At 48.9% G+C, this 22,348-nt stretch overlaps 1 protein-coding gene across 1 annotated transcript; it reads right to left on the minus strand.

The window, feature by feature from the left end:
• NEFL (neurofilament light chain) lies at window positions 1-4,980 on the minus strand. The gene is made up of 4 exons (XM_054000563.1): window positions 3,892-4,980; window positions 2,405-2,529; window positions 1,295-1,611; window positions 1-569 (listed from the first exon to the last, which is right to left on the minus strand). The coding sequence occupies exons 1-4, from the start codon at window positions 4,939-4,941 to the stop codon at window positions 382-384; spliced, it is 1,680 nt and encodes a 559-aa protein (XP_053856538.1). The 5' UTR covers window positions 4,942-4,980; the 3' UTR covers window positions 1-381.
• Window positions 4,981-22,348: the final 17,368 nt, after the last annotated feature.

The following is a 22,348-nucleotide window of genomic DNA, read 5'->3' on the forward strand; positions in this document are numbered from 1 at the left end:
TCCGTGTAAGCATTTCTGAACTTTATTGACTGCTTTATTGCACGTACTTAATGAAGCCTCCATCACTTCCCCCACCCACCGTTTCCAGAATTATTTTAAATGCAAGTTAAAGGTAACCTTTCATTCCCACCACTTATTTTCCCCCCATTTTAAATGTTAAGGTTCTGGGTCACCCAGGAAGGACAGAAGCCCTGAACTCATACGTGGAACCATGCGGCACTCGGGGAGCAAGCCTTGGGTGCTCTGCAAGCAAACTCAGACTCTGCACAGGGAGAAACATCATAATCATGAACTGGAACCTCAGTGATCACTGAATTAAATAGGTGAGACTGCAGCTGGAGCTCAGTCAGTCGTTGGCTGTGATGGAAAGCTGCCCTCAGATCAAGCCTTCTTCTTGCCTTCACTCTCTTCCTTTCCGGCTGCTTCTTTCTCTTCCTTCTCCTCCTTCTCCTCCTCAGCAGCTTCCTCAGCAGCTTCCTGGGACTCCTCCCCTTCTTCTGCTGCTGTTTCTTCCCCTTCTCCTTCCTCTTCCTCACCCTCTTTGGCTTCTTCTGATTCCTCCTTAGCACCTTTGAAGGACAGAAAGATATTTCACATCCAGGTACAATTCCTGATGCCAGTTCAGTGGGAATCCCCTTCAACCCCACGCATTTTGGCAGCCAGCTACAGCAAAACTGCACAAGCAGTTTCTCCTGGATTTCAGGGGGAGTGAAACACTTCATAAAAACAAATCATGGCCTTGAAAAATAACAGTTCTGGACTCAGCGCTTAAAGCTTTATCCAAAGTCTTGAATTATCTTTCACTGCTCTCCAATTGGCTCTTTAATTAGCTGTAATTTCACTATAATTAAACTTTACAGTAAAAAAACCCTCACAATTCAATGGCCACCAATGCCTGGCAGAGGAGTGATCTTGCCATGCACTGAACCCAGTAATTCCAGCCCCATACATCAGCTGATGTTCCCATTATCTCAGGTTGCTCTGTGGGAATTCATATTTAGCTCAGGATGTCCTCTGTCCTTCTTTTTGAGGATGTCTGTAACACCTGAACATTATCATTGGGGGTTTTGGAAACCTATCATCTGCCTGATTTGAACACTCAACCTTATCTTCCATTCATTATTCAGACTTTCCCAGTAAATTCCATGTGCTTAACCCCACCATCCTTTGGCTCATAGGAGTAGAAAGGGAAAGAGCTTTAATCATTAGCTTTTATCATTGGGATTTCTGGGGTTTATCCCATAGGAGGAGGGTGCAGCATGAATAAAAGGGATTTAAAAGTAACTCTAAGTACCTTCCTCCTCTTCTTCAGCCTCTTCTCCTGCTTCTTCCTCTCCTTCCTCCTTCTCTTCCTCCTCACCCTCTTCTGCAGGAGCTGCCTTGGCTTCTCCTGCTTTAGCAGCCTCGATGGTTTCCTCGATTTCAATCTGCTCCTCCTGGACGTGGCTGGAGTAGTAGGTGGGGAAGGAGCGGGTGGTCATCAGGTAGGAGCTGGACTGGAGGCCGCTGAAGGCGGACCTGCCGAAGGTGGGGGCACTCTGGCTGTAGCCACTGGTGATGCTGCCCACACTGGTGAAGCTGAGCCGGGTCTCTTCCCCTTCCAGCAGTTTCCTAGCAGGGAGAAATAAAAGCAAGGGGAAATGAGCTGGTTGTGCTGCAGCAGGACTCAGCATCACGAGCCCTGCAGACTGCACATGTGGTTATTAATAAAGGGCTAGTTTTGCACTATGTGCCAATGCTACCCTATTTTCTTGGAATAATTCCTTCAGACGTGCCCATTGTGGGTGAATTAATAGCTTTCCTTGTGGGAAGGAACAGGAAAAGCTCTCTAGAACCAGGTCCCTCTGGCAAGGGAAAAACTAGAGGTGTATTTTGCCACCCTGCAGCTTGCACAGACCAGTGCAGCTGTAACAATTTGTTGCTGAGCTGTCAGACAAGGCTTGGAGCTGCTCTCTCAGTATTCCCCCTTGTGGCTTCCACAGAAATTTTGTTCCAGCATCGAAATCTCTCAGTATCTGAGACAAAATATCACAGTTATTTAGCAGCAATTCTACTGGAAAATATTTAATTTGTAGATTTACAAATTTACAAGTTAGAAAAAAACCCTGTTCTTGAGGGCATTTGAGGGATTTCCCATTTTGAGAATGAGCCACTGCTATTGAGGAATTCCATTGAACCAAAATCTCTTCCCCGAGTACAGAACAGGTACTTTTATCTGTAAGGATGGAGAACTGAGATCATTTATTGCCAAGCTAAAAATTCTGTGCACATAGAGAGGAACTGATTAAACTCTGCCACAGACCTATGAAAATTTCTGCTGGGGGAATGATAAATAACCTGAATTCTCCTGAAGAGAACGGGAACTGCTCCGAGTTCTGGCTCATTAAAACATCACCCACCATACCTATAAGCTGCAATTTCGATGTCCAGGGCCATTTTCACATTGAGCAGGTCCTGATATTCCTTCAAGTACCGAGCCATCTCACTCTTTGTGGTTCTCAGCTCATTCTCCAATTTGTTGATTGTATCCTGTTGGATGGAACAATATTGACAGCGTAAAATTCTGTTCTCTCAAGTCGAGCAATAATCACAGGGAATTTCTCCAATCCTTTTAATTTAATCTTGCTCTAGCAGACAGAAACTGCACAGCTCCCACTCCACTCTCAGCCAAACAGCATCATTTAGCACCTTCCTGGCAGGTTTTCCACTCCACATTATTCCAAGTCCTATTTAACATAAAGAGCCCGATTTTCTGGTACCCAAGTGCTAAAGCATCCGTGAAATCTGTGTTTTGTTTCCTTTTGATTTTCACCTCTATGTGCTTTTTCTAATTTCAGCTTAGGGATACCCATTGATAATCCTTGCGGGTCCCTTCTAACTTGGGTGTGGTAAGTACTTACCACACTCGGGATATTCTATGATTCCATGATTTTCTGGTATAGTTCAGGCTGCATCAGTACATGGACACATGGATATTGTGCTTTATCAGGGGCATTTTGCATTCTGATTTTATAACACCTCACACTTTAGATAAACAATGTCTGGGATGATTTTGGTAATTCAGATCCTGATTTGGGTCTGTATTTCCACACCACATCCTGCTTTATAGCTCTGTGGCATTCTGCACTGTGATTTCAGGATGCCTTATCTGCAGCAGGGGCTCAGCACAAACCAGGAGAGATGCCCCCTGACAACCCCCCCCGAACCTGATCCCCTCATCTGTGAGGCTCTGCAGACCACAACCCCATCTGTGAGGCTCTGCAGACCCCAACTGCCTTCACCTGTGGAGCCCAGCAAACCCTGAACCCTCTCACCTGCAGAACCCTTCAAACCCCAACATTCATCCCTTCACCTGCAGAGCACAGAAAACCCTGAAAGCCCTGAAACTGCAGAACCCTGTGAAACCTGACCCCTGCCGCCTGCAGAGCCCTGCAAACCCAATCATCTCCTCAACTGCAGAGCCTTTCAAACCCCATCATCCCCTCACCTGCAGAGCCCTGCAAACCCCATCATCCCCTCACCTGCAGAGCCCTGCAAACCCCAACATTCATCCTTTCACCTGCAGAGCCCTGCAAACCCCATCATCCCCTCACCTGCAGAGCCCTGCAAACCCAATCATCTCCTCAACTGCAGAGCCTTTCAAACCCTATCATCCCCTCACCTGCAGAGCCCTGCAAACCCCAACATTCATCCTTTCACCTGCAGAGCCCTGCAAACCCCATCATCCCCTCACCTGCAGAGCCCTGCAAACCCCATCATCCTCACATCTTCAGAACCCTGCAAACCCCAGCTTCTCCTGACCTGCAGAGCCCTGCACACCCCATCATCCCCTCCCCTGAGGGACCCCGACCCTCGTCCCCTGAGGGACCATTCCAGCCCCCACCCCCTCACCTGCAGCGCGGAGATATCCGCGCTCTGCTTCTCTTCCAGCTCCTGCAGCTGCTTCTCCAGCGCCTCGTTCATGCCGCGGGTGGCCTCGATCTCCAGCGTCTTGGCTTTGAGCAGGCGGCGGCTCTCGGACACCTCGTCCTTGGCGGCGCGCACGGCGTCCGTGTTCTTGGCCGCGCTCTCGCTGAGCACGGTGAAGCGGCTGCGGAACCACTCCTCGGCGTTCTGCATGTTGCGCGCCGCCAGCTTCTCGTACTGCGCGCGGATGTCGCGCAGCGCGGCCGACAGGTCGGGCTTGGCCGACACGTCCATCTCCACGGACAGGTGCGCGTACTGGATCTGCACCTGCAGCTCGGCCAGCTCCTCCTCGTGCACCTTCTTGAGGAAGGCCAGCTCGTCCAGCAGGCTGTCCACGCGCTTCTCCAGCTCCGCCCGCGCCAGCGCCGCCTCGTCCGCGCCCTTGCGCACCTCGAGCAGCCGCGCCTCCGCGTCCTCGCGGCTCAGCACCTCCTCCTCGTAGCGCGCCTGGAGCCCGCGCAGCGTCTCCTCCAGGCTCTCCCGCTCGCCCTGCAGCGCCTGCTTCTCGCTCGTCGCCTCCTCCGCGGCCAAGCGCAGCTCGCGGATCTCCTGCTCGTACAGCGCGCGGAAGCGGGAGGGCTCGGCGTGCTTCTGCCGCAGCACCAGCAGCTCGGCCTCCAGCACCTTGTTCTGCTGCTCCAGCTCGTGGACGCGCTCGATGAAGCAGGCGAAGCGGTCGTTGAGGTCCTGCAGCTGCGCTCGCTCCTGGCTGCGGATGGACTTGAGGTCGTTGCTGATGGCGGCCACCTGGCTCAGGTCCAGGCTGTCCACCGAGTGCAGCAGCGAGCCCGAGGCGCTGGAGGTGGCGTAGCTGCGGCGCACGGACACGGAGGACACGGGCGCGGACAGGCTGGAGTACGCGGAGCGCGCCGAGCCGAAGCCGCCACCGCTGCGCACCGACACATGGATGCGCGGGCTGTCCGCGTAGCGCCGCTTGTAGGACGGGAAGAACGGGTCGTACCCGTACGAGCTCATGGCTGCGGAGGCTCCGACGACGGCTCTGCGGCGGGCGCCGCCCGCTCCCCGGTATTTATGCGCGGGGAGGGCGGGCGGTGCGGCCTCCGGGCGGGGACGGGGAGGGGCGCGGCGACACCGCCGCGGGGAGGCGACGCCCGGAGTGGTCCAGGCACCGCCGCCGGGAGGTGATGCCCGGAGTGATCCAGGCATTCATTCCCTCACTGCTGTGATGCCCTGAGCGGCACGGGCCGGACCTCGCCCCAGTGGTGCCTGGACAGCTCCGGCCATCACGGCAGGGAAGGGATGCCTGGACAGCTACGGGCATCCCCGCAGGCGCGGGGAGCTGTGACCAGCCTGCTCCGCAACAGCCTCGGCTCGGCCCCACCTCATCGTCTCAGCCCTGTCTCAGCCCTCCTTGGACGCAGCCTCGGGCCCTCCTGGGGCATCTCCCGGCCCCGCTTCGGGCCCGCCTCTGGCCCTTTCAGATCCAGCTCCCCTCAGGTCTATCTGCACCCCCAGCCCGCCAAGGCTGTGTTTAACACCCCTGCTCTGCTTCTCCACAGCTGCCCTGGCAAAAGCTTCGGGAATGTGCTGCAAGCCCCAGGTTGTGGCTGAGGTTGCCTCGGTGAGGTTGAGGGACACCCAACCCTGGCTGCAACTCAGAACCTCCAGCTGTATAAATAGCATAATTTTTTCCCTTCAGTTTGCAGTTAGCACAAGGCATGAGTGCTCTTTGAGCCCCTGCATCCTCCCCATGACCATTGTTACAAATGGTCCCTAATAACCAGGTAATTATAGCATCATGGAATCGTGGAGTTGTTTGGGTTGGGAGGCACCTTAAAGCCATCCAGTGCCACCCTGCCATGGTGGGACACCTCCCACTGTCCCAGGTTTCTCCAAGCCCCATCCAACTTGGCCTTGGGCACTCTGGGGGAAGCCTGGCACTGTTATTTGTCCTTTCATTACATGAAAGCAGTGGCAGACACAGGGTGGTTCTCAGTCCTGGCAGAGCATGCTGATACCTGGTTCCTTGAGATTCCCTGGAGCCGAGTCTGTCTGAGACATGGATCACAGGGACAGGATATTTATCCTTGTCTAATCTGGCTAATACAGAGATTAAATTGGACAGCTGCATTGCAGCTACCTCTGGGCCAGGCTGTTACCAATGGCTGATTAAAACAAAGCAGCATTTATGTAGTAAAGATTGATCAGAGGTAAATTAGAGATGTATTGAGCACAGACTGCATGGGAGGCTCAAAAAGACAATGAGAATTCACCTCTTGGAGTCAGAAGGGCAAATATATCACAAAACAGGCTCTTCAAGGTTTTCTCAAGGAAGGAATAAAAGTCAGTAAAGATTGGGGGACATTTATTAGATACCACAAAAATGCTGAGGTGCTTCCCAAAGAAAGGGGAAGGACTGAGTAACGTGTATGAATTAATGTGCCTGTCAGTAATTGCAGTGGTAATTGGGTATTTCTGGCACAAATAAATGTTTATTTAATGCCAGCCTTTAGGAAAGGTAGAGCAGGGTGGATTTAATGTATTTCCTGCTATTTTCCAGTGACCTCACACAGAACATCACCTGTTGTGTGCCAGCTTCTCCATAAGTTTCAGGGTATTTAAACACAAGGATCATTGATCTGTGAAGGGCAACGGCCTCTCAGAGGTACAAAGCTGCAGTCCCTGCTCATCGGAGCTCATTCTGGATGGAATGAACTGTACCAAGAGCTCATCAAGGCTTAAGTGTCACTTATATCCCAGCAGAGCTGCTGGGAGAATTTATTCTGCAGAGTCCTCCTGAAGACCAGTGAAGCTGCTCTCAGCAGCCAGCACTGCAAGCCTGGCTTCTGCCTCAATTTTTATTCACCATTTGTTTTTTTAAATCCGAGTTGTGGCTGCATTCATGCATGTCAGAGCAGCCATTCATTATTCAGAATATGCAAGGGAGAGCAGCACAGGTAGAGTCTTCTGTGCTAATCTATTTTATCTTTAGCAGAGATTGGGCTTGAAAGGGGAAGAAATGAGGAACAGAGACACTGTACAGAGGAGGATTCCCAGCATGTTGGTCAGGAATTCAGGGAGTTGATATTTTCTGGAATACTCAGGTCCTGCAAACTGAAATACCTTGTTTCATGCCAATGGATTTATGCTAATCTGCCCTACAGCAACCTGAGCACAAGATTTAATTATTAATGCTATCATTTCTTATGCCATGTATTAATAAAAGAATGTACCTCAGCTTGTAAAAACCACTGCACTTCAGATCCCAGCAAAACAAGCCTTGTAACTGTAGGCTGTTAATATTCCTTTTCACATTTTTTTGGAGTGGAAAATCCTTTGCTGTGTGCCAGGAGCATGGGGAGGAACATGGGTGTCTGCAGACAGCCCTGCAGCATGGAAACTCCATGGGACTCAGGGTGAGGATGGAGCTTTGGTACTCCAAGGAAAAGAAAGCCACTGCTGAAGGCATCCTGCTCCCCAGACTTGTATTTCCAGGCACAGGGGAGTGCTGCCAGATTCCATCACTCCCTTTGCGTCCCTTTTGTTGCTTTCTGCCTTAATGCAGAGCATTAGATGAGCCCCTGGATGTGTGTTAGAAAAATCAATATTGTGAGCAGAGGCAGGGGATAAAGCAGGGCTGGTTCCAGCCAGGATGGAGTGGCCTGTGCCACCTGTCTCACCTGCAGCAGCTCAGCACTCTCCCCCTTTGCCTCTGGTGGAGATGAAGCTGCTCCCTTACTGCTTGTGAGTGTCCCCAGGCCATCAACACTTCAGGCAGAGAATCCCAAACCCAGGTTCACCTCTTGAAAACATTCCCTGGGTGACCCAAATAATGCAAATTATTCAGAGGGATGATGCAGAAATGAAAAGGCAGCTGTGCCCCATTCCTGGAAGTATCCAAGGCCAGGCTGGAGCAGCTTGGGACAGTGGGAGCTGTCCCTGCCCATGGCAAGGTGTGGCACTGAATGAATTTTGAGGTCCCTCCCAACCCAAACCATTCCATGATTCCAAATCCCACTGCTGGCCGAGGAAAAGCAGCAACTCCACGGCAAAGCATTTCTGTTCATTCCTGTTCATGTGCTGCATCCATAAATAACACATCCCCACCTGCAACTGGCATTTCCTCAAGGAAAAGCTCAGACCTGAGCCCTGTGCTGGGGCCTCACTGAGCACCAGGAAATTACCTGAATGCCCTGAATGCCCCAGTGAACTCTGGGGGGGGGGTTTGCCTTTTCATCCCTTTTTAAGCAAAGAATTTCCCGTTTGAAACTGCAACAGGGACATTTCAGGTGGAGTCATCATTGTCTGCTGCTGCTTTTATTGCAGAATCACAGAAGGAGCTGTGCCAGCTTAGCTGGGATTTACACAGAAATCAAGCAGTCATAAGTTAAAAAAAAAAAAAACAACAACAAAAAAACCCACCAAAACCAAAAATATTGGTTTTACTTTTTAAAAAAGTTATTTCTACCTCATAAAAGCCCAGCTCTGAGGGAGTGTGGAATCAGGCACTCCCACAGCTAAAAATGTTCAATAGCTCTGATGTCAGGTCTTATGTATTTATCTAAACTTATATCAAAGTGTCTGGATGAGTTGAATTAAAACAGGCAAAAGAAAATGCTCTGATCTATTTTGATGAATTGAAACAAAATCTCACATTTTAGGAATTCCTCTTCCTATATTCCTAGTAGTCCTTTTAATATGAGGCAACACTCACAGGAATTTCCAAACCAAAGCAGAATTTTGTCTGCAAGGGCTGAACTACAGTCTCTGGGAGACTCAGAAGAAATGCAAATAAGTGTTTCATTTATCTCCTTTGAACCACTATTTGCTTTGTTGGTGCCAGATATAGCAAGTGCCTGGGCAGCTTGCATTATTTTATTATTATTTACACCAATTTCTGCACACAGTAGCAGCAAATTGCTCACTTTGAGTTTGTTCTGTCTCTTGATTACAGGAGCTGGAGGAAGCAGGCAGCCAATTCTTTCATCTGAGCTCTATCAGGGAATGCTTAATTAGAAGATTCATTAATTAGCTTTGTTTACTTGTTGGATCAGGCCTCCAAACTAGGCCACAACATCTGATGGCAGATCCCAGGGCTGGTTCTTATCTCCCAGAATCAATTAAATTGATGTTCTGCTTTTGGTTCCAGCAATTAAACAACAACTGAGAGGGGTTTTGGCCAAATCCTGGAGTGGTTTGGGTGCAAGAGACCTTAAAAAACATCTTTTTCCATGCCCTGCTGTGGGCAGGGCCCCTTCCTGCAGGCCAAGCTGCTCCAGCCTGGCCTTGGGCACTTCCAGGGATGGGGCAGCTTCTCCAGACAAATAAAACTCCTGAAAAAACGCTCCCAGCCCATTTGGAAGGAGACAATTTATTAATTTGCAGTCTCATTGCTTTAATTGCATTTCTGCCCATGTGAGGAGCAAGGGCTGGACCCAACAGCCCCAGGGCCGCACCAGGAGCTGGGCTTAAGCCAGGCCTGACTTTAGGCCTCACTGCAGTCCCCCACGTAAGGCCACCGGATGATCTCAGTTGAGCTGAGCTTTGTTGTGCCCTAAAAAGCTGCTCTGGGAACCAGCTCCATCCCTGCTGCAAAGATATAAGTGGTCTTTAACAACAATTCTATTTTTGTGGTGCTGGTTGAGGGCTGGGTGCTGAAGGAACATGTGCTTGAGCAAGTGCAGCTGGTTCAACGGGAGAAACTTAATATCCCTCATGTTTTGGATCCTCATAGCAGCAGCAATATCCAGACTAAAGCAGTGAAATATTTCCCTGTGTTCCCATTTTTGCTGTGCCAGCTTAAATAAGTCCTGTTGGTGACAGAGTGAAGATAGAAAACTGCATTTACAAGACAGCTGAGAGCACGTGAGGGCTCATAATGCAGCCAGACACTCCATTTCCTTCCCAAAAATTTCCAGTATGAATTAAAATAAAGATAAAACGTGGGTCCAAAAGAGCATTTATTTGTGGGCTGCATGGACAATTAAAAAGCAGAGAGATTTTAGAGTTGTGGTTTTATCTGCAGGGTGGTGAAGCAGAGAATTCCAGGATGTTCTTCCTTTGGTCACAGAAAGGGGATGAACAGCTCAGGAATACTTTCCCTATAATTCAGTTATTTCAATCTTTGGGATATTTTTTCCCCTTGCTGCAGAGGCAGCAATCAAATCCACATAGGGTGTTCACAAAGGCACCCTGGAGTGAGTGAATCATATCCCCACACACACAAGTGAAAAGCATTTCTTGGGAAGATGTAAAAATCTCTTTATTTCCCAGTCTGGCACGAGCTGCTGCCCATAAAACACAGATTCCAGGGAGAAATAAAGCTGGGAGAGCTCTGCTGCAGTGAGGTGGCTCAAGGCAGCTGAATGTGCTCAGCTCTGCAGTCTGTGGATAAAAATCCCTGAATTCTGCAGCCGAAGCACCTCACCTCTCACCCCAGCCCTCCCTGCAGGCTGCTCATTCCTGTTGCTGTCCTTAGGGATGGGAGCCCAGGGTTTCTGTGGGACAGAATAGGAATCACTTCCATCACTCGGTTTATTTTAATATCATCACTTAATTGAAAGGTTTGCAGAGGTCTGCAAATACTCATCTCCATTTCAGCTGTTTCATCCCTGGCACTTCTCCTCCTGGAGAGAAAAGGGCTTTGCACCACTCTGAGGCAGAGATTAAATTATAAATTACCCAGCCTGGACGAGAGGTTCTCCCAGTGCAGGTTACTGGGAGAATCAGGGTTTTTATTGGCACTACTGATAAGTGAAGATAAGGAGTTGCTGGTTTTAATTTTTATAATTTTTTGAGGGAAATCTTTTTGTATATTTTTCTCTGTGCAATTTCTTTGACAAATACTTCACTTCCATTTAAGCTGCAGTTGGGTTTTCCTTTTTTTTCCTCCTTTAACATCTCTATCTCTTAGTCCTTTCTATAACCCTTAATAAAACCTTAAATGGTAAAAACTTGAGTATTAAAACTTCTGTTTCAGACATTTTATTTGGATCCTTTAATCATGTTCACATGAATAAATCTTTACCAATTCTTTTCAATTGGCTTGATCATCATAATCATATTTTTCTGGTTTGTTAAATATGCATTCATTATTCTTCCCACAATCTTTCCCTCTGTCCATTCCCATTCCCAGGGTGTTTCCTCTAGACTTAATTGATGCCAAAAGGAGTTCAGAGCCTGCTTTTCTGGAGAAGCTTTTCTTAAGGATATTCAGTAATCTTTAGTATTCCAGCACTTGCATTGTAACAATTTTAGACCTTTTAAAAGCCTTCAGGTTGGTAGAAATTACAGCATCAATTTGGCTTTTATAGAAAATAAATATCTTATTGAAAAATCCTCATTTGGCACCAGTAATTAACTAAGAGTGAAGTGGGACATTAATTGTGGGACATTTCCAGGCTGGCCCATTGCAATGGGGTGAAATTCCTCCAGTAGTGCAAGGGCTGCAGTTTTGAGACCTCCACAGCAAAAAATCAGAGTCAAGTCTTCAAGGCTCTGCTGATTCCCAAACAGGGGCATCAGAACTGCCTGGAAATGGCTTTAACTCTGCTTTTCCAGAGCAATCAATAACTCTGCTTTTCCAGAACAACCTCTAACTCTGCTTTTCCAGAACAACCTCTAACTTTGCTTTTCCAGGAGAACAACCTGGCCATTTTTCCTGAGGCAAGACAAGGTACCTGAGCTGGGGCAGCAAAGAACAGATTGGGAAGGATGAAGCAGATTTCTCCTTCATTTCCCATTTTCCTGCTTCTCCCCATGGGATCCATGAGAGGCTGCTTGTACAGGCATTTCAAAGGCTGAAGGAAGCAGGGAAGGTCCTGTTTCACCTTCCACTACACAATAAATCAGCTGGGCAGCATTGTTGGTTTGCAGGGGAAGGTTTGGGGTGGATTCTCCCTGGTTTGTGCCTGGTGCAGCTGGAATGACCTTTGGGAAAGCTGGGAGAGCTCCCTGACCCACAGCACTGCACTGCAGTGTTCCAGTGGCCCTGGAACAAAGTGGAACAAAGCTCTTTTTGTGGGATAAAGGCACCAAAGTGATAAAACAATGGGAGCAAGAAATAACCAGGAGAGGAGAGATGGCAGCAAAGGGTTTTCAAGTGAGGAATTCACTGACCCATCAAACCAGGAATGTTTGTGCCACGGTTTGAGTTGCTACATGTGCATTATATATCCAGCCAAGGTTCTTTCTCCCAGCTCCGAGCTTTGGGCTGGAATTCCTAGAAATCTTCAGTTGGTTGAGGATAAAACACCTGAGGCTTTTTGTGTGATTGAGAAGGAGAGGTTTGCATCTCTGTGACACTACAGAAGGGCTGGTGGGGGGCATGAACTTGCTCTGTGTTAAAGGAAAATCCTGTGTGGTTTGGGAAATGTTTCCTTGGTGCTCAGAGGCTGAGGAGGTCTCTCATACCCTGAGAAAAGCAGACAGGAGTCCATAGACAGCCCAGAAATGGTTGTCAGCAGATTGAAGGAAGACTTTGGGTGAGTCAGCCACTCCTCACACACCCTCACAGCTGCTCTGCAAAGCAGCAGCTTCGGTGTCTCAGTTTTCTGGTGAGCATTTCCCCTTCCCAGCGTCTGTTTCCCTAATTCCACTGCAGGCTTTCTCTCAGAATTTGTGCCCTTACAGTCTCCACACGACTGGCATGGCTCTGTAACGTGTGCCAGTAACAATAAACCATGGAGATGGCATTCATGGCCAGTTGGGACACAGGCTTGTCATCCTGAGGGGAAAGGGCCTTTAGAAGGTTCCAGGGAAGATTTTGTACAAGCTGCAGTTTTGAAGTACTGGGAAAAAGATTTCAAAATTGCTTTTTATGATTTCAAGCTAAGGTTTTAGATTTCAGGAAAAGATGCTTTGCTTTTTATGCCCGTTGCACATCATGGAAAGCAATTTTGGGGTTGTTCTGTTTTATTTTAATTTGGTTACAAGCAACTTGTTTTCCATCTCCCCTTCTCTTTTGAGTGTGCAGGTGAAGAGAGAAAGGAGGAAATTCTCCCATTCCCCAGACACATTTCTGTGAGGCTGTGCTGCTCCTTCTGCTGGATTTATTGATTTGGGAGTGTGGCAGGGCTTCTTCACATGTATGCAAGCACACAGGTGGCACAACCTGGGCTGCTCCTGTCACTAAAATCACCTTTAATTTTGGGAACACCTGAATGTTTGTTTTAAGACCACAAAGCTGGGTGGAGGCTCTGAGTCTGCAGATTTGGCTGCAGAAGGAGGAGGTGTTTTGGCAGCTCCTGCACAGCCAGGAGGGAGCAAAGACCCAGCCACAGGCAGGTGCAGGTGAATTTTGGGGCTGTTTCCTCCAGGTGTGTGTGTGGAAGAGCTGGGGGTGAACCAAGGGGAAGGGAGGAGTTACTCCTGACAGAAATGCAGCTGCTGAATAAAACAGGAGGCAGCCTCTGAGCTCAGAGGAGGGGTAAAAAACCCAACCAAAAACCTCCTGCAGAGTTCATTTGGGCTGGGCAAGAGTGAACAAATCTGGAGCTGCCATCCCTCTCTTCTGACCCAAATCACCCCCCGGGAGCTCGTCACCCCTGGAGCAGCCTGCACGGAGCTGGAGATGCTGTGGGAGGGGAAGGACAAGGATGCAGCAAGGGTTAATCCTGGATTTGCAGGTCCCTGGGGAAAAACTTCGGGAATTTGGGGCTCCTCCAGCGCCTCCTTCTGGGAATTCTCCCCCAGGCAGGGGGATAAGGGAGGGCAGAGAGAGAGCAGAAACTCCTTCTGCTGGACTTTTGGAGGAGCAAACCTCCTGCAGGAGATGCAGGAGATGCATCAGAGGCAGCTGCAGCCCCAGGGCAAACCTGGAGCCGAGCGTCTCTGCATCCTTAGGGAGGAATGGGGTGTGGGAGAGAGGGATTTGGCCTTTTCCAGCGGCAAAGGAGGGGAAGCTCTCTTGCAGGAGCCCTTGGCAGAGCTCTCTGCTTTCTGCAGATGCGGTGGTGGGCCACAGGGATTTGTGAAAGTTCTGAGGAAGAGGAGAAGGGGTTGTGTGAGACCTGCTGTCAAAAGCAGCCCAGGGAGAGCATTTACTCCACCTGCCTGCTCCCTCCTCCCTCTGCAAAGCTGCTGCTGCTTCTGCAGCAGGTCCAGCTTCTGGCAAAAGTTCAATACTGCACCAGCCTGGGAGGAGAGAGGAGGAGAGTCCCGCAGAAAGGAGGAGCTCCGCTGCTCCAGGCCACCTTTGGCCAGCAACAGAACTGCTGCAAGCCAGGCAAGGGCTGCAAAGAGCCCGTTTCCCTTTTCCATCAGCAATTCCTGCTGTGCCCCAACTTCCAGACGGTTAAACAGGCTTTTAGCACCTCCAGGCATCACCCTGAGAGTTGCAGTTTGTGTTTTATGCCACATAAAACTCACCCCAACGAGCCAAAAATGCTGCAGCAGAGGACTGGGATGTCCATGGGAGCAGAACAGTTTTGTCCCAGGGAAGCTAAAGAGGCCAGGTAAAATTGGATTGGGGGGGAAGGTCCATTTACACCCCAAATCAACAACAGTCAGGAGGAAGGTGTCAAATTAGGAATAGAGAGGTAGGATGGGAACAGATGGAAACCTCCCAGGTTTGTAGCAGCCTTGGGGCTCTTCTCCCTCACTCCTGCCACCGTTCCCAAGCCCTGGCACACAGCAGAGCCTGTGGGCACCAAGTGCTTCTCCACAGCATGTCCAGGCTGCGGGAACTGGCCCCGGTCCTGCAGCGGGAGTGGGAAGAGCCCAGTTCCCACTGTGGGATCGAGTTCCCCACTGTGGGATCGAGTTCCCCACCTGCCCTCACACCCCTGACAAAACAAACCCAGGTGCTTGTCCCACAAGCACCTTCCCGTGCTGCTGCTGCAGGAGAGCAGCCTCAGCTGTGTGGGTCTGGGAGTTTCTCCCATTTCCCCCCTTCTTATGCTCCAATGACAATTATTAAATCAATTACAATTCTGTGAGAATTTGGAGGGCTGCAGGGCAAGAGGGATCAGCTGCTCTTGGTGAGTGGGAGGTGAAATGGCAGAGTGGGAGTGAGCAGCAATCCCTGCAGATCCCAGGGAGGGTGATGGTCTCCCTGGATTGCAGAGGGAGCTGGGAACATCCCGGCTCTGCTGGTGCTGTCCCTGCAGGAAGATGGGAACATCCCGGCTCTGCTGATGCTCCTCCTGGAGCCAGACCCTGGGAAGGGGCTCAGAGTTTAGGGGGATAGGGGTAGTTTTTATAGGTTTTTTTCCATTATGGTTACACAGTAAATAATTGTAAAATGTGAAATAGATGCAAAAAGAAACATTTTACCAATTGACAAACTATTAAAATCCAGTTTGCCCTCAATTTCAGGAGCAGCCAAGGCCGGGGTGACAGGGGTGGCTTAGGGCGCTGGTTTTGGCAGGGAGGTTTTGGGGGGCAGGGGCGGAGCAGCTGCCAGGGGAGGGGGTCTGGGGTGGTCGGGGTCTGTCCCACAGGGATTGCCGCTGGAGAAGGGCGGGCGGTGCCCCGGCCCCATTTTGCCGCAGGAGGAGGGTGCTGAGGAGGAGGAGGAGGGTGCTGAGGAGGAGGAGGAGGAGGAGGATGCTGAGGAGGAGGAGGGTGCTGAGGAGGAGGAGGGTGCTGAGGAGGAGAAGGAGGGTGCTGAGGAGGAGAAGGAGGATGCTGAGGAGAAGGAGGAGGATGCTGAGGAGGAGGAGGAGGGTGCTGAGGAGGAGGAGGAGGATGCTGAGGAGAAGGAGGGTGCTGAGGAGGAGGAGGGTGCTGAGGAGGAGGAGGATGCTGAGTCACTCCCGCAGCTCCTCCGCCCGAGCCTTTCCCGCAATGACAATGATGGAGACAGTGCACGCTTCTCCCACAACCTGACTTTTGTTTCTCTTTTCTCTCTTCCTCTCTCTGTTCCCTCCCCTCTCCCAGTCCCAGTCAAAAGAAATCATTGCTCTAAAATAAAGATCTACGGCTGCAGCTGCCATGAGATGCTGCTGAATCCTTTCTCATTCGGTAATGGATCTTCCCGTTCCTCTGGAGAGCAACAATAATCTTTGATGTACACAGAGAATGCTGCAGCAATTTTTTCTTTAAAGGAGCCCTCCCGGGCACTGAGTGAGTCAGCAACGATTCTGGCACTTCTTGGAAGAAGGGCTGGGCTGGGGAAAACTTGATTTTTTTTTTTTTTTTTTTTTTTTTTTTTTTTTTTTTTTTTTTTTTTTTTTTCATTTCTTGAAGGAATTGGAACAATAAAAAGCTCTTTGCTGCTGCTTTGCACTGCCTGCTGTACAAGCTACTCCTTTAACCTCTTTTTCCTCTGGGATTCCCAAAAAAGAGCTCAATAAAACTCTCAGAAATTGTCCATTGTGCAGCTTTGGGGTTAATGGGAAGGGGAAAGATGCAGTGAGGCCAGGCTGGGTGGAGCAGTCTGGTCCAGGGAAGGCTCCTGCCCATGGCAGGGCCTGGAACGAGGTGGGATTTAAGGTCCCTTCAAACCCAAAGCAGCCTGCGATTCTGTGGAACATTCATTGCCTCCAGCTATATTTTTAAATCCTACTTTCATTTGTTCAGAGTTTTCATTTATAATATTAAAAAGAAAAAACCCAACTCTAACTTTTGCTTTAGAATCCCTTTTGCCTTCCCATATTTTATTTTGAAATGCCACAATGGTGAGCATTATTGCTCAGTTGTTTTGTTTCCCTATGACAAAGTTTTTAATTAAGTGATAATGCACATTTTCCCCAGAGCACTTGTAGATTTATACAACGAACTGAAGTTTATATAGTGACTTTTTGATCCTCTCTCTGTAGTGTTTAACCCCAGTGAAACTCTCTAGAGTTTAGAAAATTCTGTATGTAACACCTTTAGCTTTTATGGGCCTTTTCCCATGATGATCACACGGTAAATAATTGTAAAACGCTTAAAATGGTGAAATAGATGCAAAAAGAAACATTTTTACAATTTGACAAACCATTAAAATCCAGTTTGTCCTCAATTTCAGGACCAGCCAAGGCCAGTTGTGGGTAGTCCCACAATGAATCTGCCTCGTTAACAATTCCTGGCCTGAAATCTCCCTACAGGAAGGAAAAATCCATGGGAGCAGCAGGGCACCACAGCTGCGCATGAAAAATCCTGATCCCTGCTCCTGGCATTTGTAACTCTTTTGTTTGGCTTTTATTTCAGTTTGGTGGCCACAAATCCAAATGTCACCCATCGTCCTTGGCTCTAAATCTCACCCAGCCCAACTCCTGACTCCTTTGGGAAGACGACTTCCAGAATTTTCTACAAGGACTGAACTGGAAAATTTGTTCCTGAGCCCTGAAATTCCGGATTTTTCTGAGCTGCTGCTGAGGTGCAGGAAAAACTTTTTCCTTGGAATTTGCTCGAGCAGTCATTACTCCCTCTTTTAAATCCATGCAAACAGGCTCAGCTGGGGGGATGTGAGGATGCAGGGTGAATATTGGAGTTCAGAGCCTCAGTGGGAGCTTGGAATTAGGAAATCCTATTTCTCCAGCCCTGTAATTTCCATCGAGCTGTTTCTCCAGCCAGAATTGTCTGTGTGACACCAGGTACAGCAGCGTTTCATCTGAGCAGCCTGAGGGGGGTTGATCAAACCACCAAGGAGTGTGTGGGAAAGTGCAGGTCTTCCCTTCTCCGTGTCTCTGCCTTCCTCCCACACTGCTCAGCAAAGTCTCCAGGGCTGATAAACTCCTTAGGAACATTTGGAACTGAACCCTCAGAGCTTCCTTTGGGAGCAGCTCGTTCCTACCACACCTTGTGCAGCTCCAAAAGGAGCATTAAAGCCCAGGCTCCTGAAATGTAAGAGTTCATCAAAGAAATAGAATTAAAGGATGGAGGAAAATAAAGAGGAGATGAAGCATCGAGGTTTTCCCAGTGATTTCATTTCAGAGGGTGTTCCTATATATGATAATAACAGAGTGTAACATTGCCTTGTTCTGGAGCTTTTCATTTGCAGATCTCAAGATGCATCAAAAGCATGAATCAGCTTCAGAGGAGATTTGGATTGTCCCGGCTAAATATGGAGTTAAGATTATTTCAGTGGCCCTGGCAATGGTTCCCTGGCAAAGGATGTTCCTGTTGCATTTGCTCATTAAAAACACCACAGACACCCACTGGCTCCTCATGAGCTGCTCCAAAATTAGACCCCTGCAAAATGAACCCCAAATGGGGACATTTCTCTCAGTGCCTTATGTTAACAGTTTGATATTGATCCTGCTGCAGAACCTGGGCTGTGTCTTTCCAGTGGGAATTGCTGTGTGTGCCCTGCCCTGTGCCAGCCTTTGCAGCGACACGTGCAGAGTGACAGCTCCTCATTACAGCAGATATGTACCCCCTGCTGCAGAAGGAATTTCCACATCAAGGCACAGAATTGGCTTTGCATGCCCAGGATAATGGGGATGCAGATCTGCCATCTGAGCCCTGCTGCAGCCACTGCTGCACGGTGGGACTGGGAGGCTGGGCTGGGCTGGGCTGGGCACTAAAATCCTCCCACGGACAGACCAAGCTGGGCTTTGGGCTGGGGAGCTGCAGATGGGGCCCAGTTAAATCTCTGAGCATTCCCAGTGCCCTTCATGGGGAGCAGGAGGTGGAACAGGCTGTCTTTATTCCAGCCTTTATCAACCCCATTTAGGAAAAGCTTCATAATCTCTTGGGGTGTTCTGTGGTCCAGGTTATCAATGGTGAGGTTATTAATGGAATGGTTATTAATGAGTTAATTGACTAATTACTGCACTGTGAAGGAGGGAGCATGGGCTGAAATACAGAGTCAGGGCCTGGCTATCAGAATGTTAAAGAAAATATTAAATTTATTAACATTTGTTATGTTATGGATATGACACTGTCTGTCATTACCTGTGCCTTGCTCAGGGCTATTTGATTTTAAAATAAAACCCCTGGCAGTTTCAAGGTGTCAGAGCAAGGGGATGACCTTGGTCCCGAGGTTGGTGTCACTGGGGGTTTATTTCTGTGGATCAGCCCTCCCTGGACAGGCAATGTTACAGCTTTGACACAAGAGCAAATCTTCACCTGCCCCAGGAAACCCAGGCAGGAACAGTTTTAGGAGCAGCACCAGAGATGTCTGAAGGTGATTTCCTGAGCACTTCCACAGCAGGGCGGGGACCTGAATTCAGCCCCACTGTCACCCCAGAAATCCCCAGTTCTCGTGGAACATAAACAATGACTCCAATAAAAAGTGACAGAGGACAAAAATCTGCCCAGCTGCACCCACACAGAGCCAGGTCTGTGATTTCCCTGGATTTATACCTGGCTGTGGTGTAAGGCAGGGGTGTTCTCATCCACTGCCCCAGATCTGCACCACTTTGAGATGCACCTGCCTGGAACAACCAGGAATAAAGTAATAAATTACTGCTGAGCAGCCTGGAGAGTCTATTCCACGTGCAGCTGCTGCAACGTTTTTAATTTCATTTATTAAAGGATATAGACATCAGCTCTATTAAATTATCTGCCCATGAGGAATGGGGGGATGCAGGGACCATTAGCAAATGCCATTTGCTGACCTCAGCCTTGGCCACGGGGAGATGAATTATGAACAAAGACACATCCCCCATTTGTGGTTACCCAGAAGGAAGAGGCTTAAAGGGTCAGCAATGCATTATTCCTGGAGAGCAGGGATGGGGTCTGGGCGAGGGGCAGATGTGAGATGTGATGGATATTCCTGATTTCAGCCCCAACAAAGGCTGAGCAGGAGGATCCTGCTGGGCTCACCCTGGATTTACTGAGGCTCATCTTCCCCCTTCGCACCAGCAGGAATGGTGGCATGGATTGGAAGGAGCAGATAAGGCTGGGCTGGATATTGGGGGGTGCTGTTAGGGCACACTTTTGGTGCTCTCCTCAAAAGGGACTGAGCCCCCAGCCCTGCCCAGGCTCCTGTCACTCCCTGGGGAGGGAGGCACGTTTGGTGCTCTGCAGTGACAGCTCCACACCTGGAAAAAATCCATCAGCTGTCCTGGCTCCGGTTCTCTTCCATCACACAGTCCCTTCCTGCCCAGAGAGCAAAACATCAACTGAGGCTGCTCTAATTAATTCTTACCTCCCAAAAGCTGGGAGTCAAATCCAGATTTACTGAGATTTTTTAGAGAATTCAGATTTTTTTTTTTTTTACCAGCACGCCCATATTCCAGCTATTTGATGATACATTTTCCTCCAAATGCTTTTTATTGGAGTGTTTCAGGCCTGCCCAGAGGCCTGACCTTGCTTTGCTTTTCAGAGCTGTTGTGTAGCTCCATTATGTTTTCCTGGATTAGAACTAAAGCCCAGCGTGCCTCCAGAGGATAAATAATGTATAGAATCAAGCTGGAAGCTGGCTAGAAGATAATTGCCTGCAGTCCAGTCATCTGGAGTCCCATTTAAAGTTCCATTTCACTCCTGAAGCCAATCCCAGCAGCAGGGCTTTGGGGATCAGATCATGCTGCTGCTCTCTGTCCATCTTCGGTCCATTGATGGAGTGTGCAGCTGCAGGCCCCAATAAAGAAATCAATCAATAGGATCAGGCCCTGCAGCTGATCAATGCAGGTCTAAAAGCCTGCAGATCACATTACAAGGGCACCTGCTCCTGCACACTCAGCAGATGTGGCTGCGGGCTGGGATTTGGCACGGAAATGGGATTGGAAATGAGCCGGCCTCCCCTGCACCCCACCCTGCCCCTTCTCCTGGGGGCCCTCTGTTTAAAGCTCTTTTTGGGCCATGGCTCTGCCATAACCAGAAACATTTTTGGGTTTTGTCCTTCTGTTCCGTTCTTTGCACAAAGCAAGAGGAATTTCACCTCGGAAAACTGCTCCAGCCCTGCCTTCACTGATCATATTGCAGTGACAATATCCACCGGGACAGGAATTAACTCCCACTGTTGTGCCTGGCTGCCACCCTGGAGGCACCAAGCAGTGCTGAGGAAGTGCAGCTGTGATGGAGCTGAGCAAGTCAGGGGATCTTTTACCAGCCACCACCAGGATTTATTTATTTCCATCCATTTAATGTGCAAAAATATGTGTTTTATTTTTGGCAATCAGCCTCTCTGTTGTCACTTGTTCCCATTCTCATCCGTGACATTTTGACATGTCAATAACATTCTGGAGGCTCATCCCAGTGGCAAGATGATATTAAAAAGCTGAGGATGAAATATCCAGTTTGTAGAAGTTTTGGAGGAGAACTCTACAAGCACTGATTCCCCCTGAGATATTGAGAATTTATGAGGCAAGGAAAGAATGGAAGATTTGCCCAAAGTGACACAAAGCAATGAATAAGAGCAATTTGAACCTGGACTTTTTCACAGTTATCCACTAATTACTGTCCCTCCTTAAATCACACATAATAATAAAGGAAATCCCACAGAATTCCACACAGGAAAACATCTCCAGGGCTGTGATCTCACCCATCAAGTGCTTCTCTCCACCTTTATCCACAGCATGCCCTAATAAATACCTGCATCCTAAAGCACCTGAAGAAATCAGGACTCTTCTTGAATTCTCTGGACTTTTAATTAGGGACCCACCTTTAATTAGGGACAGAAAGGTGCCTGAGTCTGTTACAATTCCACCCAGTTCAGGAGAATATTCTTGATCCTGATTTCTCAAGCCAGCAGGAGTTTTCTGTGGAATGGGGACAGCCCTGTGCATCCCCATCTCCTCTGGGAGGGGCAGAAATGAAGAGAAACTTTTTGGGGTTAATGCCAAGTGCTTTTAAATCCATAACAGCCATGGCTGGGCCCCACAGACATTAAAATGACCTAAATATCTGTTTATTTAACACCTTGTTTCAGCTCAGGGATCCTTTTTCATCCAAACCCCAGTGCCCTCACCCTGTTCCACAGCTGATGCTTCCTCCAGATCCCGCTCTCCCATTCATAACAAATTTGTTCTTTTGAAATGCAGAACAGTGGCAGGAGCTGTGGTAGGGGGAGAATCCTGAGTCTGAAGCTGAGGAACCTTTATTTTAAAAACAGGGAGTTCACAAACATGAAAAGAAAAGCTTTGCAGGAAGAGGGGGTTGGCTCTGCCTTCCCAGGCTGATGATAATTCCTGTTCTCACCCAGAACTGTTTGGGGCCATCCCATTCCAGTGTACATTGAATTCCTGATTTTTTTATGGATCCTGGGGTTAAAGAAAAGGAATATCAGATCCTGGACCACGGGAACACTGCAAAGCTATAAAATGTTACAGGAAAGATGAAGAATCATGGGATGGGTTGGGTTGGAAAGGACCTTAAAACTCATCCCATTTCCCCCTGCCATGGCAGGGACACCTCCCACTGTGCCAGGCTGCTCCAGCCTGGCCTTGGGCACTGCCAGGGAGCCAGGGGCAGCCACAGCTCACTGGGAATTCCATCCCAGCCCCTTCTCACCCTCACAGGGAGGAATTTCTTGCAATATAAGAATCCTCCTATACAATTTAAATTTTTGTTACCAAGCACCTGCTAATTTTCCTTCTGTTTTATCCAC

This window comes from Vidua macroura, chromosome 28, assembly GCF_024509145.1.
Source record: "Vidua macroura isolate BioBank_ID:100142 chromosome 28, ASM2450914v1, whole genome shotgun sequence".
Classification (NCBI taxonomy): domain Eukaryota; kingdom Metazoa; phylum Chordata; class Aves; order Passeriformes; family Viduidae; genus Vidua; species Vidua macroura.

Bases quoted from the DNA above. Each gene is read 5' to 3' on its own strand.
- NEFL (XM_054000563.1), bottom strand. From the start codon at position 4,941: ATGAGCTCGTACGGGTACGACCCGTTCTTCCCGTCCTACAAGCGGCGC. The intron at 2,530-3,891 runs GTGAGGGGGTGG...TCCATCCAACAG, and splicing joins CGGATATCTCCGCGCTGCAG to GATACAATCAACAAATTGGA. The intron at 570-1,294 runs GTACTTAGAGTT...TGTCCTTCAAAG, and splicing joins GGCTGAAGAAGAGGAGGAAG to GTGCTAAGGAGGAATCAGAA.